Source organism: Silurus meridionalis, chromosome 26, assembly GCF_014805685.1.
Source record: "Silurus meridionalis isolate SWU-2019-XX chromosome 26, ASM1480568v1, whole genome shotgun sequence".
Taxonomy (NCBI): domain Eukaryota; kingdom Metazoa; phylum Chordata; class Actinopteri; order Siluriformes; family Siluridae; genus Silurus; species Silurus meridionalis.
Genome location: NC_060909.1, coordinates 16,641,638 through 16,659,247, shown reverse-complemented (window position 1 = coordinate 16,659,247; position 17,610 = coordinate 16,641,638). Strand labels below are relative to the sequence as shown.

Genomic DNA, 17,610 nt, shown 5'->3' with positions numbered 1-17,610 from the left:
CCGAAGCGTTTGTATTTGTTTTCATTTACATTCCATTGGACGAAAAAAGATCTGATTTACGTTAACCTGCAATTTAAAACCAAAATAGTATATGAACGTTTTATATTATTATAAAATATCTTGGTCAGAAAATGGAGACATCCGACCTGCATCCTGAACGCTTACAGTTGTAACAGGGGAGTGTAGAAATTAAAGCGTCTATATATAAAGACAGTCATGTGAAAATAAAGTTCACCCTCGTCAAATTCAATGGTTTTATATTACAAGGACATGAGGATTAAAACGAGCCTTCAAATGAATGACACATGACATACTACAGTACACCGTGCCATTATTTATTTTACACAAATAAAACCAAAACGCCATGTATGAAAAACAAAGTACACCTTTACTGGTAAAAGGCTAAAAGGCTACGTAGCAGCCAGGTGCTGCTAATTAATGCAGTTTTAAGCGGTTTGCTGGTCTGGAGCATTCAGGTGTGTGTTAACAAAAAAACGCCAAGGAGGAAAGACATTAGCAATGATCTTAAAGAAACCGATTGTTGCTGCCTATCAATCAGGGAAGGGTTATAAGGCCATTTCCAAACAATTTTCAGAGTGAGGAAGATTTACAGTCCCAGCAAATTCACCAACAAACACAGCAGCAGCACAGGGCTATTGACTTGTTTCATATCCGTATTCACGACTAGATCATACTGTAAATATAAAGAGAATAAAACTAAGACCTGAATAAGCAGACAAACCTAATAAGTCTAATCAGTCTAACAATGCTTACGGACTATGGATATATATATATATATATATATATATATATATATATATATATACACTCAATTGTACAGGACATCTTTAGATGCACTCTAATAAAACATTTACTTCACATTACCTTGGAAACCCAAAACCTGTTCCAGGATGACGATGCCCCTGTGCACAATGTAAGCTCCTTGAAGATCTGATCCCTACTGAACGCCTTTGGGATGAATTGGAACGCTGACTGCACCCCAGGTCTCCTCACCTACATCAGTACCTGCCTTTTATAACACCCTTGTGGCTGATTACCACAAATATCCATAAGCACACTCCAGAATCTGGTGGAACATCTTCCCAGAAGAGTGGAGGGAATTATAAGAGTAGATTGGGACCAAATGTGGAATGCATTGCTCAAAAATCACATACTGTACTAATGACCAGATGACCCAATACTTTTGGCAATATATTGTGTAAATATATATATAATAATATAAGACGATTTTTTTTTTTTACCTTTTATTGAATTGTAATTGTTAAGTGCACTTAAAATCTGCTCTAACCGAATTCAAACGAATGTGAACGCAAATATTTAATGAACATTTCTTCAGGTGTTTTTTCAGCTGTGCTGTTGCTCCTTCACATGTACGACCCGAAAGGCCTCGAGGAACTCGTTAAAATCGATGCTGCCATCCTTGTTGAAATCGATGCTGCGTGCCATTTCGTCGATGGCTCGGTCGTCCACGTCCACGCCCAAGTGAGAACTGAAGAGCTTCCACGTGTGGCGGAACTCCTCGATGGAAATCTGACCTGCAAAAGGTTGAGTTGCATTGAACTGCTTCCAGATATCATTGCAAATTTTGATCGGTTTTCATGTCCTTTAATCATCGATACAAAGGTAAACCTTACCTGAATGGTCCTTGTCGATGATGTTGAAGATGGTCTCAAGGTCAGTTCGGTACCTGTACAGGGTTTCTGCCAAGTTTGGTGCCACCTGTGATTTGGAAAAATATTGAAAAATATTTGAAATTGGGAAAAGGTCTGGCCTTTTTATTTAGTGATCCTTCTGGCATCATTAAGCTCCTTGTGATATCATCAAAAAGGCGCATCTCAAAATCTCAATGAAATCCCAGTCTAATACAGTATGTTCTAAACAAGTTCAGAATCAGCCTCGCCAATACTGACCGCATAAGTGGACGCTCTGGGCTACTGATCGGAAGGTCAACTTCCCAAAAAGCTGGAATGTATGTAATATACATGCAGTTTGTAGATCTGGGATTGTGGGCGATGTGTACGTACAAGAAGGATTTCCCACCAATACTGATTCTAGTCTGGATGTCTCCAGAAACCAGCTTTAAAACATCCATGACCATAATATGTATTATGTTCATTTCATTTGAAAATATAGACTGTAAATGGATTTCATTGGTCGGTTTAAACAACACAAATACGAGAAAATCGGGGAAACCTGTGGGACAGGCTGCCCTGGGCCAATGTTTTCGAAGCATGACTCGTATTCTACGTTTCCGTCGGAGGCCAGGCGCACGAGACGGGGCCTTAAAGTCCGCCATGGCAGATCCAATCTCAGCGCCGATTCCACCGCTTGAGCCCAGTCATTGGTCGAGATCCTGCCTGTGGAAACGCATGAAGAAGATGAAGCGGGGTCGGTCAGTGAGAGAAAGCAAGTGTGATTGTATTTAGAAGTAGCACTGGTTTGAGTTACCCGTGTTGTAGAGATCATACTGCTTAAAGGCAGCCATGAGTTCAGAGCGATGAGCGAACAGCTTTTCCTGCAGGGCCTTTAAAGCTGAGCTTTCAGCCACACTGACTCTAAAGAAACACAAATGAGAAGTATTTATAATTAAAACTGGTGCTGTTGTGTGTCTAGAAAAACAGTATGTTTGTATTAGTTTGTAATTTGTAAGTTTGTATATATACATGATCTATTTCTTCTCTATAAAAATCTCTTCAGCTCTATTAGCTTGAGTCTATTAGGTCCCATGATTTATAATTGAATTCCACCCGATGCTACGATGATCCACTCCTTAATTCCAATCTTTCCTGACTGGGTTTTCCTGAAATTTTTTCAATTTTATTTTGGGATGGGTCAAAAAAATCCATCCATCCATCATTTTGGTCCATTCCTTTTTTCTTAGAGCCTGACAAGAAACCAGTTTCTTCACAGAAGACCATCACCATATTATGATGCTGGCACCACCGTGTTTCCCTGTCGGAATAAAATTCGACTAGACGACTTGGTCTAATCCATGAAATCTTGTTTCTCTTGGCCATAAAAGGTTACAGTGGATGTTATAGTACGTCCCTGAGAAATCGCAAGCCAATGTTACAGTGACTGAAGGAGGACTGATGCTGTGAGAAAAACGTTTTTGCCAAAACAAATATTTGTGTTTTAAAGTAAAACTAAGACCACAAAACAAGAGACAAAAATCAAGAGAAAAACCAGAGAAAAGTAATAATTAAATAAATAAATAAAACAATATACTGCCTTCAGAAGACTCGAAGTTTAAATTAAACAACATGGCCACCTGGTGTCTGGAATGGAACATGACATGAAGAGTCGGCGCTGAATCAGCGAGACAGACATCCTGGGCTCAAATCTATTCATCTATTTATATTAGGGATGGTAAGATCTGCTGATTCGCATCGGCGTAAAAGTTGTGATGTGATTTTAAAAAGTGTGCATCGGATATTTGTATCGCGACGCTTCATTTTCACCATATTTGCATCAGTAAAAAATGATGTATTCAGATATAATTATTAGTAGATGTACTAGATTTTTATTATTTACAATGTCCAATAATTTGTGACCATCATTTTCTATGTACGGTAGATTGATGTCTCCTCTGTTTCTCAAGCATGTTCTCTCAGTGCCGCTGCTCCTACGTGAATATTGCAACACTACGGAGATCAACATGGCAGAGGTAGAGCTGCATCTTTCTGGAGACACCACAGGAATGCGCTTAAATATATGTATGATTTGCCGACTGAACTAAAGCAATGAAAGTGAACTCTTTGTATGATATTCAATTTTATAGCATCATATTTTTCCTCGAATTTAAAGCTCAATTCTGAGAAAAAGTAGGCAATTATCATATTCTGCATTTCTCCACTGGCCACATTGTGTCATTGATAAGCAAAAGCAAATCGAAACACACCTTGATGCAGTCCCTTTAGTAATAATTTGATGATGGTCTTTTTTGTGCAAAAGAAAATTGACTTCATGATAGAACTTGCATGGATTATAAAGGTCAAAGCAGACACTACATGGAAAGTAACTGCACCAGCGGTCATAAATAAATAAGTAAATAAGAAATTGTGTGTTAACAAATGCTACAAATGTGTAAGACATACCTCTGTTGCAGGGTGAGCTTTCTTGTGCTGCGGCTCACTTGGTACTGGAAGAAACGTGGGATCAAATCAGGACCCATCTTAATGTATGCACCACGATTGCTGCCTTCTTCGTAGTAGTTCGATGCCGAGAAAATAGTGATTACCTTTCGAAAGAAACGCATCCTAATAAACAAACTTACAATGAAAACCTAAATAGGTCAACTTCAAATATATACTATATATACACATTCATATATAAACTGAAAGTTTAACTCAAGTACATGGTTTGTGGACCTCGTCCACCACTGGTGTATGGTGCATGGTAAGTGTCTGACCTGTCCATCATGGCAAAGCTCATAGCCCTCCTGCTTGCACTCGTGGGATCGGATAAGAAGGCGCATGCCGTGCTTTTCCAGGAGCCGCCTTGTAACGTCAGGGCCGAAGTAGCATCCGCCTCCGCGGAAATAGTTCGGACTGCATCCGTTCGGTGTCTTCGGGTCGCTCCACAACACGTCCACGATCTAAAAAACAAACGAGTGCAGGCTAATGGTGAATCGATTGCAATATTTTTTGCAATATTGAAAAGAAATCATAAGATTTTATACTTTTTATTTTTTTACACTTTTTGAGAACGTCCCTTGTTCTTTTACCTGCTTCCACTCCAGCTCCTCTCTCGGAGCCTCGGGAAGAGCAAGGGACACTATGGAGTCGAGGAAGGGAACTTGCAGTATGTCGGCAGGGCTGGGGAGTTTGGGGGAGGGCGGAGCTCGCCGTGATCCCCGGGGTGAGCACAGTGAGGATGAGGACGAGGAGGTGGAGGAGGAAGAGGAGCTACTGCTCTGCCAGTTGCTCTTATGCTTCCCCTTGCCATTGCTGGCATCACAGACGTGAATGTGATCCAAACTGCACTTGGGGAGCTGCAAAGCGGACTTTACCTTGAGCGTGAGGAGAGAACAGGGTGCATAAAGTTCAAAACTTTTAAACTTGAGAGTTTTAGTTATATCTCATATTTCCTGAAAGGTTAGTCGAAGCGTAATTACATAGCGTTCGCTGGAAAATGAGCTATCAACCCCTTTTGCGTCGGAATTATCACTAGAATTATAATTGATATAACCCGTTGGTTAGTGGGTGCCTTCAAAAATCTGATTTGTCTCTATTGAGTCCTAAACAAACACAGTTGAAGACCATGAGAAACTCCCCAGCACTTTCCAGGAAGGACAGAGAAAAATCAATTCTTCCATTGATTAAGCTTTCAGGATCAATTTCCAGTCCCATCAAGTCAAATCATGTTTTGTTCCAAATTCTGAAAGGTGGTTTCTTGTTGGATTCTTTAAAGCCCTTTCAAGTCTATCAAGTGTCGTCCACTGTACAGTGTTCTTTCGGATTCTCCCATCAGGGGTTGCCACAGCGGATCATCCGCATGTTTTGATTTGGCACGTTTTTACGCTTCCTAACGCAACCCTCCCCATTTTTCCGGGCTCGGCACACTAAGAGTGGCTGGGGTTGGTTCCCTGACTGGGGATCAAACCTGGGCCGCAGCGGTGAGAGCGCCGCATCCTAACCACTAGACAGTATGAACGGCAGAAATGCTGGAGAATCTGTGCAAAGCCATTGTTCATGTCCAAATGTACCCAATAGTCTGGAGTAGAGGCATTAATAGGGGCAACATATTTATTCTCAGTTGAACATGTTCTATTATTATTTTCTTCTATTTATTAGGCTTTTGTTCAACACGACTCACCTTGTGCCTTTCCACAGAGCTTAGAAAGTCCAAGTCGGTTTCATCAGAGATGCCACCGTGAACAATGAGGACTTTGTTATCAATAACAGTAGCAATTGGGAGCAGACTGAACACGTCCTGAAGAAGCTGGAGGATTTCTCTCCCATGGGTCTGTGGAAAAAAAAAAGGTATTAAATGAAACTCAACGAACAACCACCAAGAAGTGAAATTCTTTATTACCTTGTACTTCTGCATCACTTCTTTAGTAAAGCCGTATCTGAAAGAATAAGATAAATCCGTTCGGCGCTATAATTAGGTAAGCATGGCGTATCTGTGTTGTGGGATACGAGCTGGGCGTTGAGATCTTTGCAATACCTCAGGTTCATGATGTGATCTTCATGGTTGCCTCGGTTGAGGTGCATGTGATCTGGGTAGAGGAGCAGAAAGGCAAAGAGGATGATGATGATTTCCATGGACTTCTTGCCACGGTCTACAAAGTCCCCGTTGAATATGTAGGGATTCTCAGCAGATGGCAGACCATTCTAGAAATAAATAAATAAATAATACAGACATATATGTAATTACTATTGTAAATACAAGCATGCTACAATGTATTATATAAAAGTTTTATTGAAATATATACTGTATGTTTGGAAATTTTAAAACAACAATCAGCAACCTTTATATCTTAGATTTTTCTTTTATCATATCAGTCTCATTGCTGTCTCTTGCCATAACCGTGTGGGACTTATTAACTTATATTTTACCACAATGTTGAATTCTCGAATTTTGATGAAGAGAGGCTGGTGAAAGACTCTTGTAGCTACTATAGCAAAAGTAATATGCAACTAATTAACGTTTATTTGTTACTAAATCACTTTGGTTATAATAGGAATACACCACTTAATGATCGTCATATGAAGTTTGGCTATAAATGTCAGGAAGATAACCAGTGGCAATTACTGAAGCAAGAAACCCAATTAACACCATCTCACATACATCATCTCTAGACAAAAACACAGTCACCCCGGGTTTTTTGTTGATTTGGGTGCGTTTTTCCATACGTTACGGTATTTATGTGGATTTGAAACGCGTTTTTGCGCAAAATCTACAGAAAAGACTACGCAAAAGTACAAACAGTCCATGAAAAAACAAACAACTGTTTTGAACTGTTTGGTCTGACCCCTCCTTTCCGTGAAAAGTCTTGAAATTGGGCTTGCAAGTGTATCTGTGACCAAATCCTTTTCTTCTGTCAGCCATTGTAGAATGAAAAAACGCTATTAAATCCACACGAATGTATATCAGAGCTTGTGCAGTTTGCTAGAGAAAGCGAGTTGTGAGCACCGGCTGGTGTGCTCTCAGGTCATCCAATCAAAATTGGAAAATTGTAAGAATTACGACGTTATTGGCCACCTGCTAGGTGGCCCCAGTGGTGCCAAATTTGAAATCTGATTGGTTAAGGCAACAGGCTTGAAGTAAAATGTACTTTGTGCTACACTGTTTGATTCTGAGGGGCTCATGGCAGATTTCTTTGATTCTGGCAAAATGTTATGGCTAAAATATGACTGGAAAGAACCTTGAATATGAAACAAACGCTCCTGGAAGCAGCCGAGAGAAACGATTGACTATTGGAAGTCATTTCATACATATTCAAGGAAAAAAAGTGATTGATAGGCCAGCAGAGAAGGTCCTACTGGCCCTAATGGCTTGCCACAGAAGATATTTTAAAAAGTCCATTTTAAAAAAAGGTTAATATAAAAACAACATTTATGATAAGAGAATAACTTATTACCTTATAGAATATAAGGAGCAAATCATCTAGTCTCCCATGTAGGTCACCTGCAGTGAAAAGAAACAAGATGCTACACACTCCTGGAGAGATGAAAGTATTACAAATTTGAAGTAGATGATTAATTAAAAACGTGCCCGCTGACATCGCTTAGCCTGACGACTTCAGATTCGATTAGCGAATACTACTGCAAGTTTGTGAAGCTAAACGGTGCTACAGTAGATCTGCTGAAGCATCCCAGGCAATAAAACACTTATTAACATCTGAATACTATCCGATAATACATTCATCGTTGAAGCACCATTTTGTTGTGGGCTTTAATGTGAAACAGGACGGGAAAAAAAAAGAAGACGGTTCGTATTTACAGAAATCAGACGTTTTCATGTCGGAATGCTGCCATTAGCACGTGTCTTCATTTGATCTGAAGCGCCATTCAGGGTCTGCTCCTCTTAGAAGAAGGCCATTGAGGTGCAAAGTGCTGCATAAATATACACACTTCGAACCACGCATGAATTCGGTACGTGAAAACACTTCGGGGAAGGGCGGGATCGGGATCGTTAGTGCTAACGCGAATGCGCGCGCGGTTTCATCTTACCGCAGATTGTGATTTCCTTGGCGTAGGACGACGACAGGTAAATGACGTTTGGCATCTGTTTTAGAAGCTTTTGCGTCTCCTGAAGTAACCGGAGCACGTATTTGGCATGGAGAATCTACGGAGTGGAAATGCGACAGGATTAGAACCGGGCTCGAGGACTGGCGCTTTCACAGGTCAAATGTCACAATGGGTTGTGCAGGTACCTGCTCCTCCTTGAAGGCGCTGAGGAGGGCGTTGGTATCACTGACACTCAGGGGGAAGGAGATCCGAGGGCCGCTGTACGACTCCGGGGCCGTAATCTGCTCGTACTTTTGTTGTCGGAGTTCCTCGGTTATTGGATCTAAGGCTGGGTCCAGCAGGTGAGAGATCAGATCTGGAGAGGAAATAAATGAGAAAAAAATCAAGACCATGGTTTCATTCATTCATTCATGCGACTTAAAAATAATCCTACATGTAGACAGTGATGGAAGTCTTTAAAGACTGGAATGTATTCTCTGTACTGCTATTTTATAATCTACATCTTTTAACCAAAATAACTCACAAACACATGGTATCTCAGAAATTGGGATTTTCATGTTCAACCACCCCATAAAATGGTGAGAAAACATCTGGTGATTGTCAGGTCTGTGGGCAAAAACCTCTTTTAGAGGCTAGAGGAGAATGGCCAGACTGGTTCAAGCTGACAGGAAGACATTTGTAACTCAATTAACCTCCCTTTTCTGTTGTGGTGAGCAGAAAAGCATCTCAGAATGAAGCAAAGTTATGCAGGCAAAGACAGGAAAACACCACCTGGTCTTCTAGCATCCTTCGAGTTCCAGTTATAGTAAGCAAATAGACACGTTGCAGAACAGAAGGCACTTATCTGTTGATGTCGACCAAAGTTGGAACGCAAGTTAGAGATGGGCGTTAGTGATGGCTTTAGTCCAAGTATTGAGAGGACTGAAAAACTTCTAATCTATGAACAACTTATTGTTACGACAATGAAACCACAAGGTTGAGACTTAAAGCATGGCGTGTCAGCATATTCAATACCTCTTTATCTGTATAGTGCTTTTACCAATAGACAATGTCCTAAAGCAGCTTTACTAAAAGATTAAGAATAATACGTTTATCCCTATTGAGCAGGACAGTGGTGACTGTGGCAAGGAAAATTTCACAGAGGTGGCATGTGGAAGAAACCTTAAGAGGAACTCAAAAGGGAACCTCGTCCTCATCTGGGCGACACCAAATGTCCATTTGTTACACTTCCATCATTAGTGCGCTGTTCAGTAATGGGTACTGAAATGCAGACGCTATTGTAGCAGACTGCTGATGTTAATTACAGTCTAAATCCATCCTCATAGTTCTTGAGCTGCTCAGCAACTTCATGTATCTTTAGTTTGTTCATTCCACATATTACATACATTGACCAGGCATAACATTACGGCCACTAATCAGGCAAAACATTATGAATTATTGTGTTGGTCCCCCTTTGGCTGCCTATACAGTCCTGACCCATGGAGCATTAACTTCATAAGCAATTTGAAGCTCCAGGAACTCGTCTGTTGGATCGGACCAAAAGGACCGGCCTTCGCTTCCCACGTGCATCGATGACCCTGATGCCGGTTCACCACTGTTCCTTCCTTGGACTACTTTTGATAGATATTGACCACTGCAGACCGGAAACATGTCATAAGAGCTGCAGTTTTGGAGGTAAATGTCACAGTCGTCTAGACGTCACAATTCGGTCAAACTCGCTCAAATCCTTTTTTTTGCTTCTAACCTAAAATATCCCACCTGCTAACAGGTGCCACAGTAAAAGATCATATTATATAACGTCATCCTAGGTCAGGGTGTGTACCAGATCTTATTAGGGGAAATTTCCAAATTGAAAAATATTCCTCTTGTGCAGAAAACAGAAAAGCTGCAACTGCCATTAACTTGCGTCTTTGTTCAAACCACATGAACTCCAATTGGACAATGTGTGTAGTTGATTGATTTCTATCTTCTCGTCCATGTGTCAATCAACAACAGCCTGTATGAAGCTACAGTCTGGGCTAGAATTAAATCAGTCCAGGCATTCCAACCAAAATCAAGGGCCACACCAAATTCTACCACTTTGAATCTGAATGAATGATTTTCATTTTCAATGACTATCAGGTGTGGGCTTTGATCGGATTTGAATGAAAGCCTGCGCCCACATGGTATATTTATTTTCTATGGGTTGGTGGTTTGGTTGCTCTTGGTTCCGTAAAACTCCAAAACAAGCCCATTTATACCAGTCTGCATTGCCAATGTAAATGACAGTGCTATCTATTATTATTTACTTGAATGATTTCAAATACTGGATACTGTTTTCCCAAATGGACCATCAGACACACACACATACACTTCAGCCTGAATGGCTGCTAAATGATTTGTAGACATTGTCTCGATTGTGCCTTTTTGTGAACATGTAAATGTGCGATTGGTCTCCTCTGGACATCATGAACAGCTGTTTCCACTGGACAGCAGGAAGTGCTCACAGCCGTGCTCAGGGGTCTATTCGGGTTGCTGCTTATTTGAGCAAAACCATGTTTTGACAGGTATGGATTGTGAGGACACAATCCATAGGATAGTTAAGCTTCCGGGCATTGTGCGTTTTGGCCGGTGCTATTCGTGCACCAAGTTCAGTTAGCATTCTAGCGTTTCAATTCGTCTGGGGAAAAAAAAAAAGCTTAGTGTCAGATTAGCTTGCGTTAATTGTCTGCTTGATGCATTTCTGGCACAGCTCAAAGTGGTATCTCCTTGTGTTGCTAGGCAACTGGGTCCGTCCATAGTAAATGTTTTAAACCATTAGGATAGGTGTGTGGTGGTTAAAAGGGGGCTTTGCTCGTTTGATATGGAAGGATAGAAAGCTAGAGGGCTGCGATGTGAAAAAGAGGAGTTGCTGGATGAAAGGACATGAAACGCTCTCGGTTAGGATGAGAACAGATCTTTTTGGTTTTCAAGTTCTAGATGTACGGGAATGATAAAACGCCATGATCCATTTGGATGTATATAACTGTAGATGTGTGGTCAGTAGTATAAGTAAAATCTTTGAGAAATCGGTAGAGTCTAGTCCATGTTTTATTTGCTGCAATCACTCGTTCCTGAATAAAAGAAATCTGGTGTTAGTGGAGACGTTAGGCTCATTAACGTGTCCGTCAAAACAGCTTAATTAAATTAGAGTCAAGTGATTACGTTCGCTCTTATGTTTCAAGTGACTTTGGTTTAATTTATATAAAACAATTGACCATTTCTTTCTCAATCACAGATGGGTTCCCCCCATAAAGAACATCAAACAAAAGCTTTTTGTGTGCTTTTTTGAACGTCCCATTCCACATTTGCCGTTATAAGAACCTCCACTCTTCTGGGAAGATGTTCCTCTAGATTTTTGGCTGTGGAGATTTGTTCACATTCAGCCAGAAGGGTGTTGGTAAAGTCAGGTATTGATGTAGATGTGGCTCTAACCCTAGAGCTCTTTTAGAGGGCCACACATTTTTGTCCACTCCAACCCATGCATAGAAGATCCTAATGGATCACAAGGGGAATCATCATCGTGGACCAGGTTTGGGTCTCCCTATACAATTGTGTGACTCCAACATTGTGGTGGTTTTTTTTTAGCTGTTGCTCTCCATGCGTCTGGAGTTTTGATCCGTCGTGCAGGCCGAGACGCTTTTCTGCTCACAGTGGTTTATGGAGTGGTCGAACCTCCTGTTAACTCAAACCAGTCTGGCATTTCTCCTCGTACCTTTCTCATCAGTAAGAAGGTTCTTGCTATTAGACCTACTGTTTACTGGATGCCACAATTGTTCTGTGAAATATATAGCTATAAATGTAGTATGTATGATTTTATGCATTGTGCTGCTGCCACTCAATTGACCTAATAATCAATCAGGTGGGTGGGCAGAAGGATAGATAGGGAAAAAAATACAACCCCAATTCCAAAAATGCTATAATTACTATTTTTAGGCGATTTTGAATTTTCATGGCTGCAACATGACTCGGGACACTTCTTTTACCAACAGTTTGTTAACATCTTGCAACTGAGAAGACCAGTTGGAATTTTTGGGTACGATGTGTAGAGATACAGCGAGGGTGTGATGGGCTCGTGCAAACATCGAAGTGAACATTGGAATCGGTGGAACAGCGGAACAGCGATTGGCATTCAAGTGTCGGTGCACGTGGTTGTGAATCGCTTGAAATCTCAGTACCTGGTCCATTTCCATTGAGCTGTGTGAAGTTGTCCAACATGAAGCTGAAGAAGCTGGAAAGCTTTAAAAAAGTAAAAAATAATGAAAAAATTTTTACGATTTAACCATTGACTGGACATTTGGGAAACAATTGTTAAAACAATTGAGATGCATTTTTTTTTTTTTTAAAGGTACATTTTAGAAAAGAAATTTAAAACTGCTTACAACCAATTGCTGCTATAAGTAGCTTTCGAGTGGTGGTGTAAACCCTACGATTTGTTTTGGTGTTACCTGTAACTGGTCCTGTTCTCCTGCGTACTCGATAGACTGAAATATGTTCCAAGTGTATCGTCTCCTGATCTCGAGCCGGGCGATGTAACGCCGGTACCAGCGCTGGATCAGTATGGCAGCTTTCATCGCTATGTATATATGGATATAGACATAAAACTGGTGATTTTAATAATATAGGGTCTCTTGGCCCAATCAAAGCACACATCCACAAGAAATCTAATTAAAGTTGTATGGAATTTCCAGAAGAACAATCGGATGCGTTCTACAAATGTCATGAGGATACTTGATTTGTAAAAAAAATAAAAATAAAAAACACACAACACTACTGCAGGAGTGCCTCTGGAGATCATGGCTGCTAATTAAAGATGTGCTGAAAGAGAGTTGCTGAGGGTGCACAAAAGGGGTAAAAGAGCATAGGGGGATACAGGTGGAGCAGCTTTTATTAACAACATGAGCAAACTGAGCTAAGGTTCAGCCTTTGCTCCTCCATTGAACAGATTCTTCATGACATTTCAGCAATTATTATTCATTTCAGGTTGACTGTCCAATTAAACAGCACCCCCAGTGACCAGTATCTGCATAATCTCATGCATTGTGCTGTTGCCCCATAATTGGCTGATTAGATAACTGCATGAAGGTGCAAGTGAACAGAGGGCATGTGGTCATAAAAAGAGCCCAGAGACTTTAATGAAGCTTATCCTAAGCATTAAAGGGTCGCGGCTTGAGAAAAATCCTTCAGATATTCCGTTTTGTTTTGTTTTTTTACTCACAATGCGAGAATTTTCACTTAGTGCATGTTGGATGTGTATATTTGATCGTAAAAACATTGGCATCTGTGACAAAAAAGATTAAAAAGACCAGGCGTTTGCTTACTCAGTATAGGGCCGGGAGGCTTGACTATCAAATCTGCGTGGGAGGGAGCAAGAGGAGGACGATTATAGTGACACACGTGTATACATATGCAGAAATACACACATTTACATTAAAATCCGGTTTTATGCAGATGGTTGATTAAACACAAGGATATCTGCTTACTGATTTCCGACAGCCGTCCTTGATTCTCAGTAGTTACTGAGGCACCACAACCCATAATGCCAACATGGGCGATTTCTGTCCGATCATGTGTCTCAAACCTGGGACAGATAGATTCAAGAATGCAGAAAAACAAATCACTTGCTTTTTTTAATACATTTTTCTCAAACAAAGGCTTGCATAGAAATGTGTATTACGAACACGCCACTATAGAGGAGTCTCCGGCGTCAGCATTTTGAGTCAGTCGGAGGCAAAGCTGTTTCACTTCATTGCTGATCTTTTCCTAAAAACAGCATATCGAATTTGAGGGCTTCGTTCGAATAATACGGCGAACGGGAGGATCGGCATAAAAGGCGCGAATGAAAGCACGTGCGCCGTCGTCGCTTGGCCGGGATATAAAGGAGATGCGATTCACGATTGATTTAATCTGTATCTCTAAGTGCTTTTCAAAGGATTTTATACCTCAGACACGAGCGTGCGCATGAAGATAGAAAAGCAGAACCTGGAAGCACATGGGAAACAATGATCTTTATGTACTTTATATTATGGCTTTACAATCTAGGGTTGCCACAAACCCATGCCACATAATCTGGAATTATAAAACGTGATTCCTGCTAGGATGGTGCTTGCCTTCTCCTGGCCACTTTTAATCTTATCATGGAGAAGAAATGATACGACATTGCTATATTAATGTGAAGGACATTGTCAAAAATGGGGAAAACATTTTAGGTCTTTAAATTTGCTTTTGAAATGTAATTAGGGTGAAAATGTTGCTGAAATCTGGCAACTTTGATTTTATGATATTAGGTCTTTTATATTAGCACGTTATAATTGCTACAGGAAACACAAGTGCTGAAGCAAACCATCGGACAACAATTTGCAAATGACAGTCAATTGCTTAATATAACAACCAAATTGTTATTATTATTATTGATTATGCTTAAGTCTGAAAATCACTGCTTGATCTAGAACACACTGGAATACGAATACACTGAGAGGGGGTGTGGCTAAAATACATTATTATTATTATAATTATTATCATTTATATTATAATTTTTTTTTTTTTAGAAATGTTACTTAGTAAAAGAAAAACATTTTAGTAAAATATAAGAATATCAAATTAGTATCAAATCTTTAGTCAGTTTGTATACATTAATGATCCAGAACTTACAGAAACGCCAAGTCACCGAAGGGGCGTGACCAAACGATACAATTTCACAAAGGGGCGTGGCTAAAGCACTTTTAGCTGGTGCATCATTAATACTAGAAAATGTTTTTAAACGTTTTCTTTGATTTTATAATATTTTTTATTATTAATAGTTTTAAAAAGTAGAAAGTATTCGTAGTAAAAATATTTTGATATTTGCATAGGTTTAATTATAGTTTGACTAATAATTTCTAAATGTAGGGTAAAAAAAAACTAAATTAGTTAAGAAAATATTAATAAAAACAAATTGTCCACAAATATGCAGATAAATATGAGATTAAAGATAATTATTATAATAACTAATTAATCAGTGCGCATGCTCACCTTCAGGTCAGGTTAAAAAAAAGTTTTAAATAAATACATACAAAAAGTAATAGTAAATTTAAAGTTATTTACTTGAGTCTTGTAGAAAAATAATCGTCAGCTTCATTCTACATCAGGATAATGGTGGATTTAAAGGTTGATATTCCACTCAAATTTGACTCTATTTGACTCTCCATATGTCCTGGAGATAATACAATTAAAATTATATAAAATAAATATTAACATATCCACTGAAATAGTCCCAAGACTAAAGACAAACCAACACACGTCATCTCATTTTGTTTTTTGGGAGACGCTGAGCAGGTCTCCAGGGATGAACTTCAGATGCCTCCATGACCAGTGCACTTACTTATTAACCTGGGAGGTGTTCAAATCGCATACTAGGTGTATACACTGTTTAAAAAGCCTTTTAAGTGCACTTAAATATAGATCTATCAAATTTGGGGTTCTGCTCCAGCTCCAGCTGCGGGAGCGCGCTTCGGGTTCCACTTGTCTGAAACAGTACGTTTTAAACGTCACGGCGGCTGAGAGTGAGACGGAAGTAGATAGGAAATGAGTACATACCGTGTCCGGTGTGACGTTACAGTCTATAGGTGTGAGCGGGAGAAGAAAAAAAGGAAAAATAAAAGGAAACGGAAGCGCAGGAGACTCGTGCACGCGTCCAGCTTGCCAGAGAAAGCGCGCGCGTCGTGGCGCGCGTCCCTGCACGGTCCTAGCCTGCGCACGCGCGCGCCCTAAAGAGAGCGCTTGAACGTTCGGTCTGATACCAAGCATTTTTTTTTTATCGTCAATATCGATACCAAATTCCGATACTACCAAATACCGTAATAATCGTTACATTTATTCAAAACGTTATTAGTCAAACAAACCAGTCAATCTCTGAATGTTTCTACAATACCATCACAAAGTATAATACTCATTCTGTCCCTTTCTTCTTTCCACATCCACCTGATTCATCCCCATATCTTACCTCCAGATGTTCAATTGGAGTGCACTTGAGGACGGTTCTACATGAACAACGAGAAGATCCATGAAGTTACTGAGCACCTCAAAAACTAGGACTAATTAATATTAAAAAATATGCATGAGGCTTAAATATAAATAATAAATATAAATAAGGCTTGGGACTGCAAATTCCATGAATAGTTCTGTATTTAAGTGTCCATTACTGAACACCATAACAATGATGAAACTATAATGAAGGGACATTTTGTGGTATTTAGATGAGGACGGGTTCTCTATCGAGTCAGGTTCCTTTCAAGATTTCTTCCTTATATATCATGTCAAGAGAGTTTTTCCCAGTCGACGATGGCTCCTCGTTATGGATAAACTCATAGGCACTATACTTAATCAACAAAGGTCGCAAAAAGGCCAAAGGCTGTCTGAAAGACAAAAACAAACAACTATTAGGCAGCCATTAGGACGTTTCCTTGCATATTTGAGAACCCTATAAGGCACCACGTATGTACTACCAAAGGGCCACCCAGGAGGATACGTAGCATCTGAAAGCATTTATTTTCCACTTAAAGTCCAGTCATTACAATTTTTTTCAGCTTTTGTTGAAGCATCCTTGAGGGCACTTCCGCAGCTCAATTTATTAATACAATCTTCAAAAGCATTTGTAAGTTGCACCAATAAGGGGTTTTGCCAAATGCTCTAAAAGTAAATAGCAATCTGGACAGGATATCAATTTTATTCACATAAAGCCTCACATTTCCAATCGCTAAAATCTAATTATTGTTTTTGAGGACCACCAGGAATATGATCTGCTGGTTTTATCCTTAGCGTTAGCATAAAAATAAAACTACACAGACTGGTCTGAGCAGTCAAAAAAAAAAAAAAATACAAATAAAAAAGTAACCCAGTTACTTGGACACAATATTGAGCATTTTCACCAGATTCTTGTTAAACAAGAAACATTTGAAGCCATCAACCAGACCTTTTCTTCTGACCAAATAACATTGTGCAAGATCAGCAGTTTTTGTACCAGGACTACTCCAGACGGTACCAGCGACCATGCCATGATAGAGACTAGCTGACTGGAGAACATTATATTTACAGTTACAACATTTGGCAGATTCTAAAGTCAGCAATTGTAGGTCACCCTTATCCAAAGCATCCTATGAAATGCTTTGTCAACTTAAGGGTATACCATCCTAAACCCCACACACACACACACACACACACACACACACACACACACACACCTTGAAGATTATAATCAACTATTGAGCTTCAGGATCCAAAGGGTTGAACAAGGACTTTTCAGCAAAAAGAAATAAGCCAGGCAGTTTCATGGAAGTCCCCAAAGTACAATCCCCGCACACACACACACCCCCAACAATACCTCTGAACACCTAGG

General features: G+C 39.9%; 1 protein-coding gene across 5 annotated transcripts; it reads right to left on the bottom strand.

Moving 5' to 3' along the window:
* Window positions 1–1,232: 1,232 nt before the first annotated feature.
* On the bottom strand, window positions 1,233–15,966 carry ppef1 (protein phosphatase, EF-hand calcium binding domain 1). Of its 5 annotated transcripts, XM_046840035.1 has the most exons (19): window positions 15,516–15,605; window positions 15,321–15,429; window positions 13,721–13,818; window positions 13,559–13,591; window positions 12,686–12,813; window positions 12,416–12,476; window positions 8,405–8,574; window positions 8,202–8,316; window positions 7,610–7,656; window positions 6,193–6,359; window positions 6,058–6,094; window positions 5,839–5,988; window positions 4,748–5,032; window positions 4,433–4,618; window positions 4,119–4,261; window positions 2,470–2,576; window positions 2,215–2,378; window positions 1,656–1,740; window positions 1,233–1,556 (listed from the first exon to the last, which is right to left on the bottom strand). In XM_046840035.1, exons 3-19 carry the CDS (start codon window positions 13,773–13,775, stop codon window positions 1,366–1,368), a joined length of 2,124 nt encoding a protein of 707 aa, XP_046695991.1. In that variant the 5' UTR covers window positions 13,776–13,818; window positions 15,321–15,429; window positions 15,516–15,605; the 3' UTR covers window positions 1,233–1,365. The 5 variants fall into 5 exon arrangements, with proteins under 5 accessions (XP_046695991.1, XP_046695989.1, XP_046695992.1 ...); XM_046840033.1 differs by lacking the exons at window positions 15,321–15,429; window positions 15,516–15,605 and adding an exon at window positions 15,813–15,966; XM_046840036.1 differs by lacking the exon at window positions 15,321–15,429 and having other exon boundaries at window positions 15,598–15,743.
* Window positions 15,967–17,610: the final 1,644 nt, after the last annotated feature.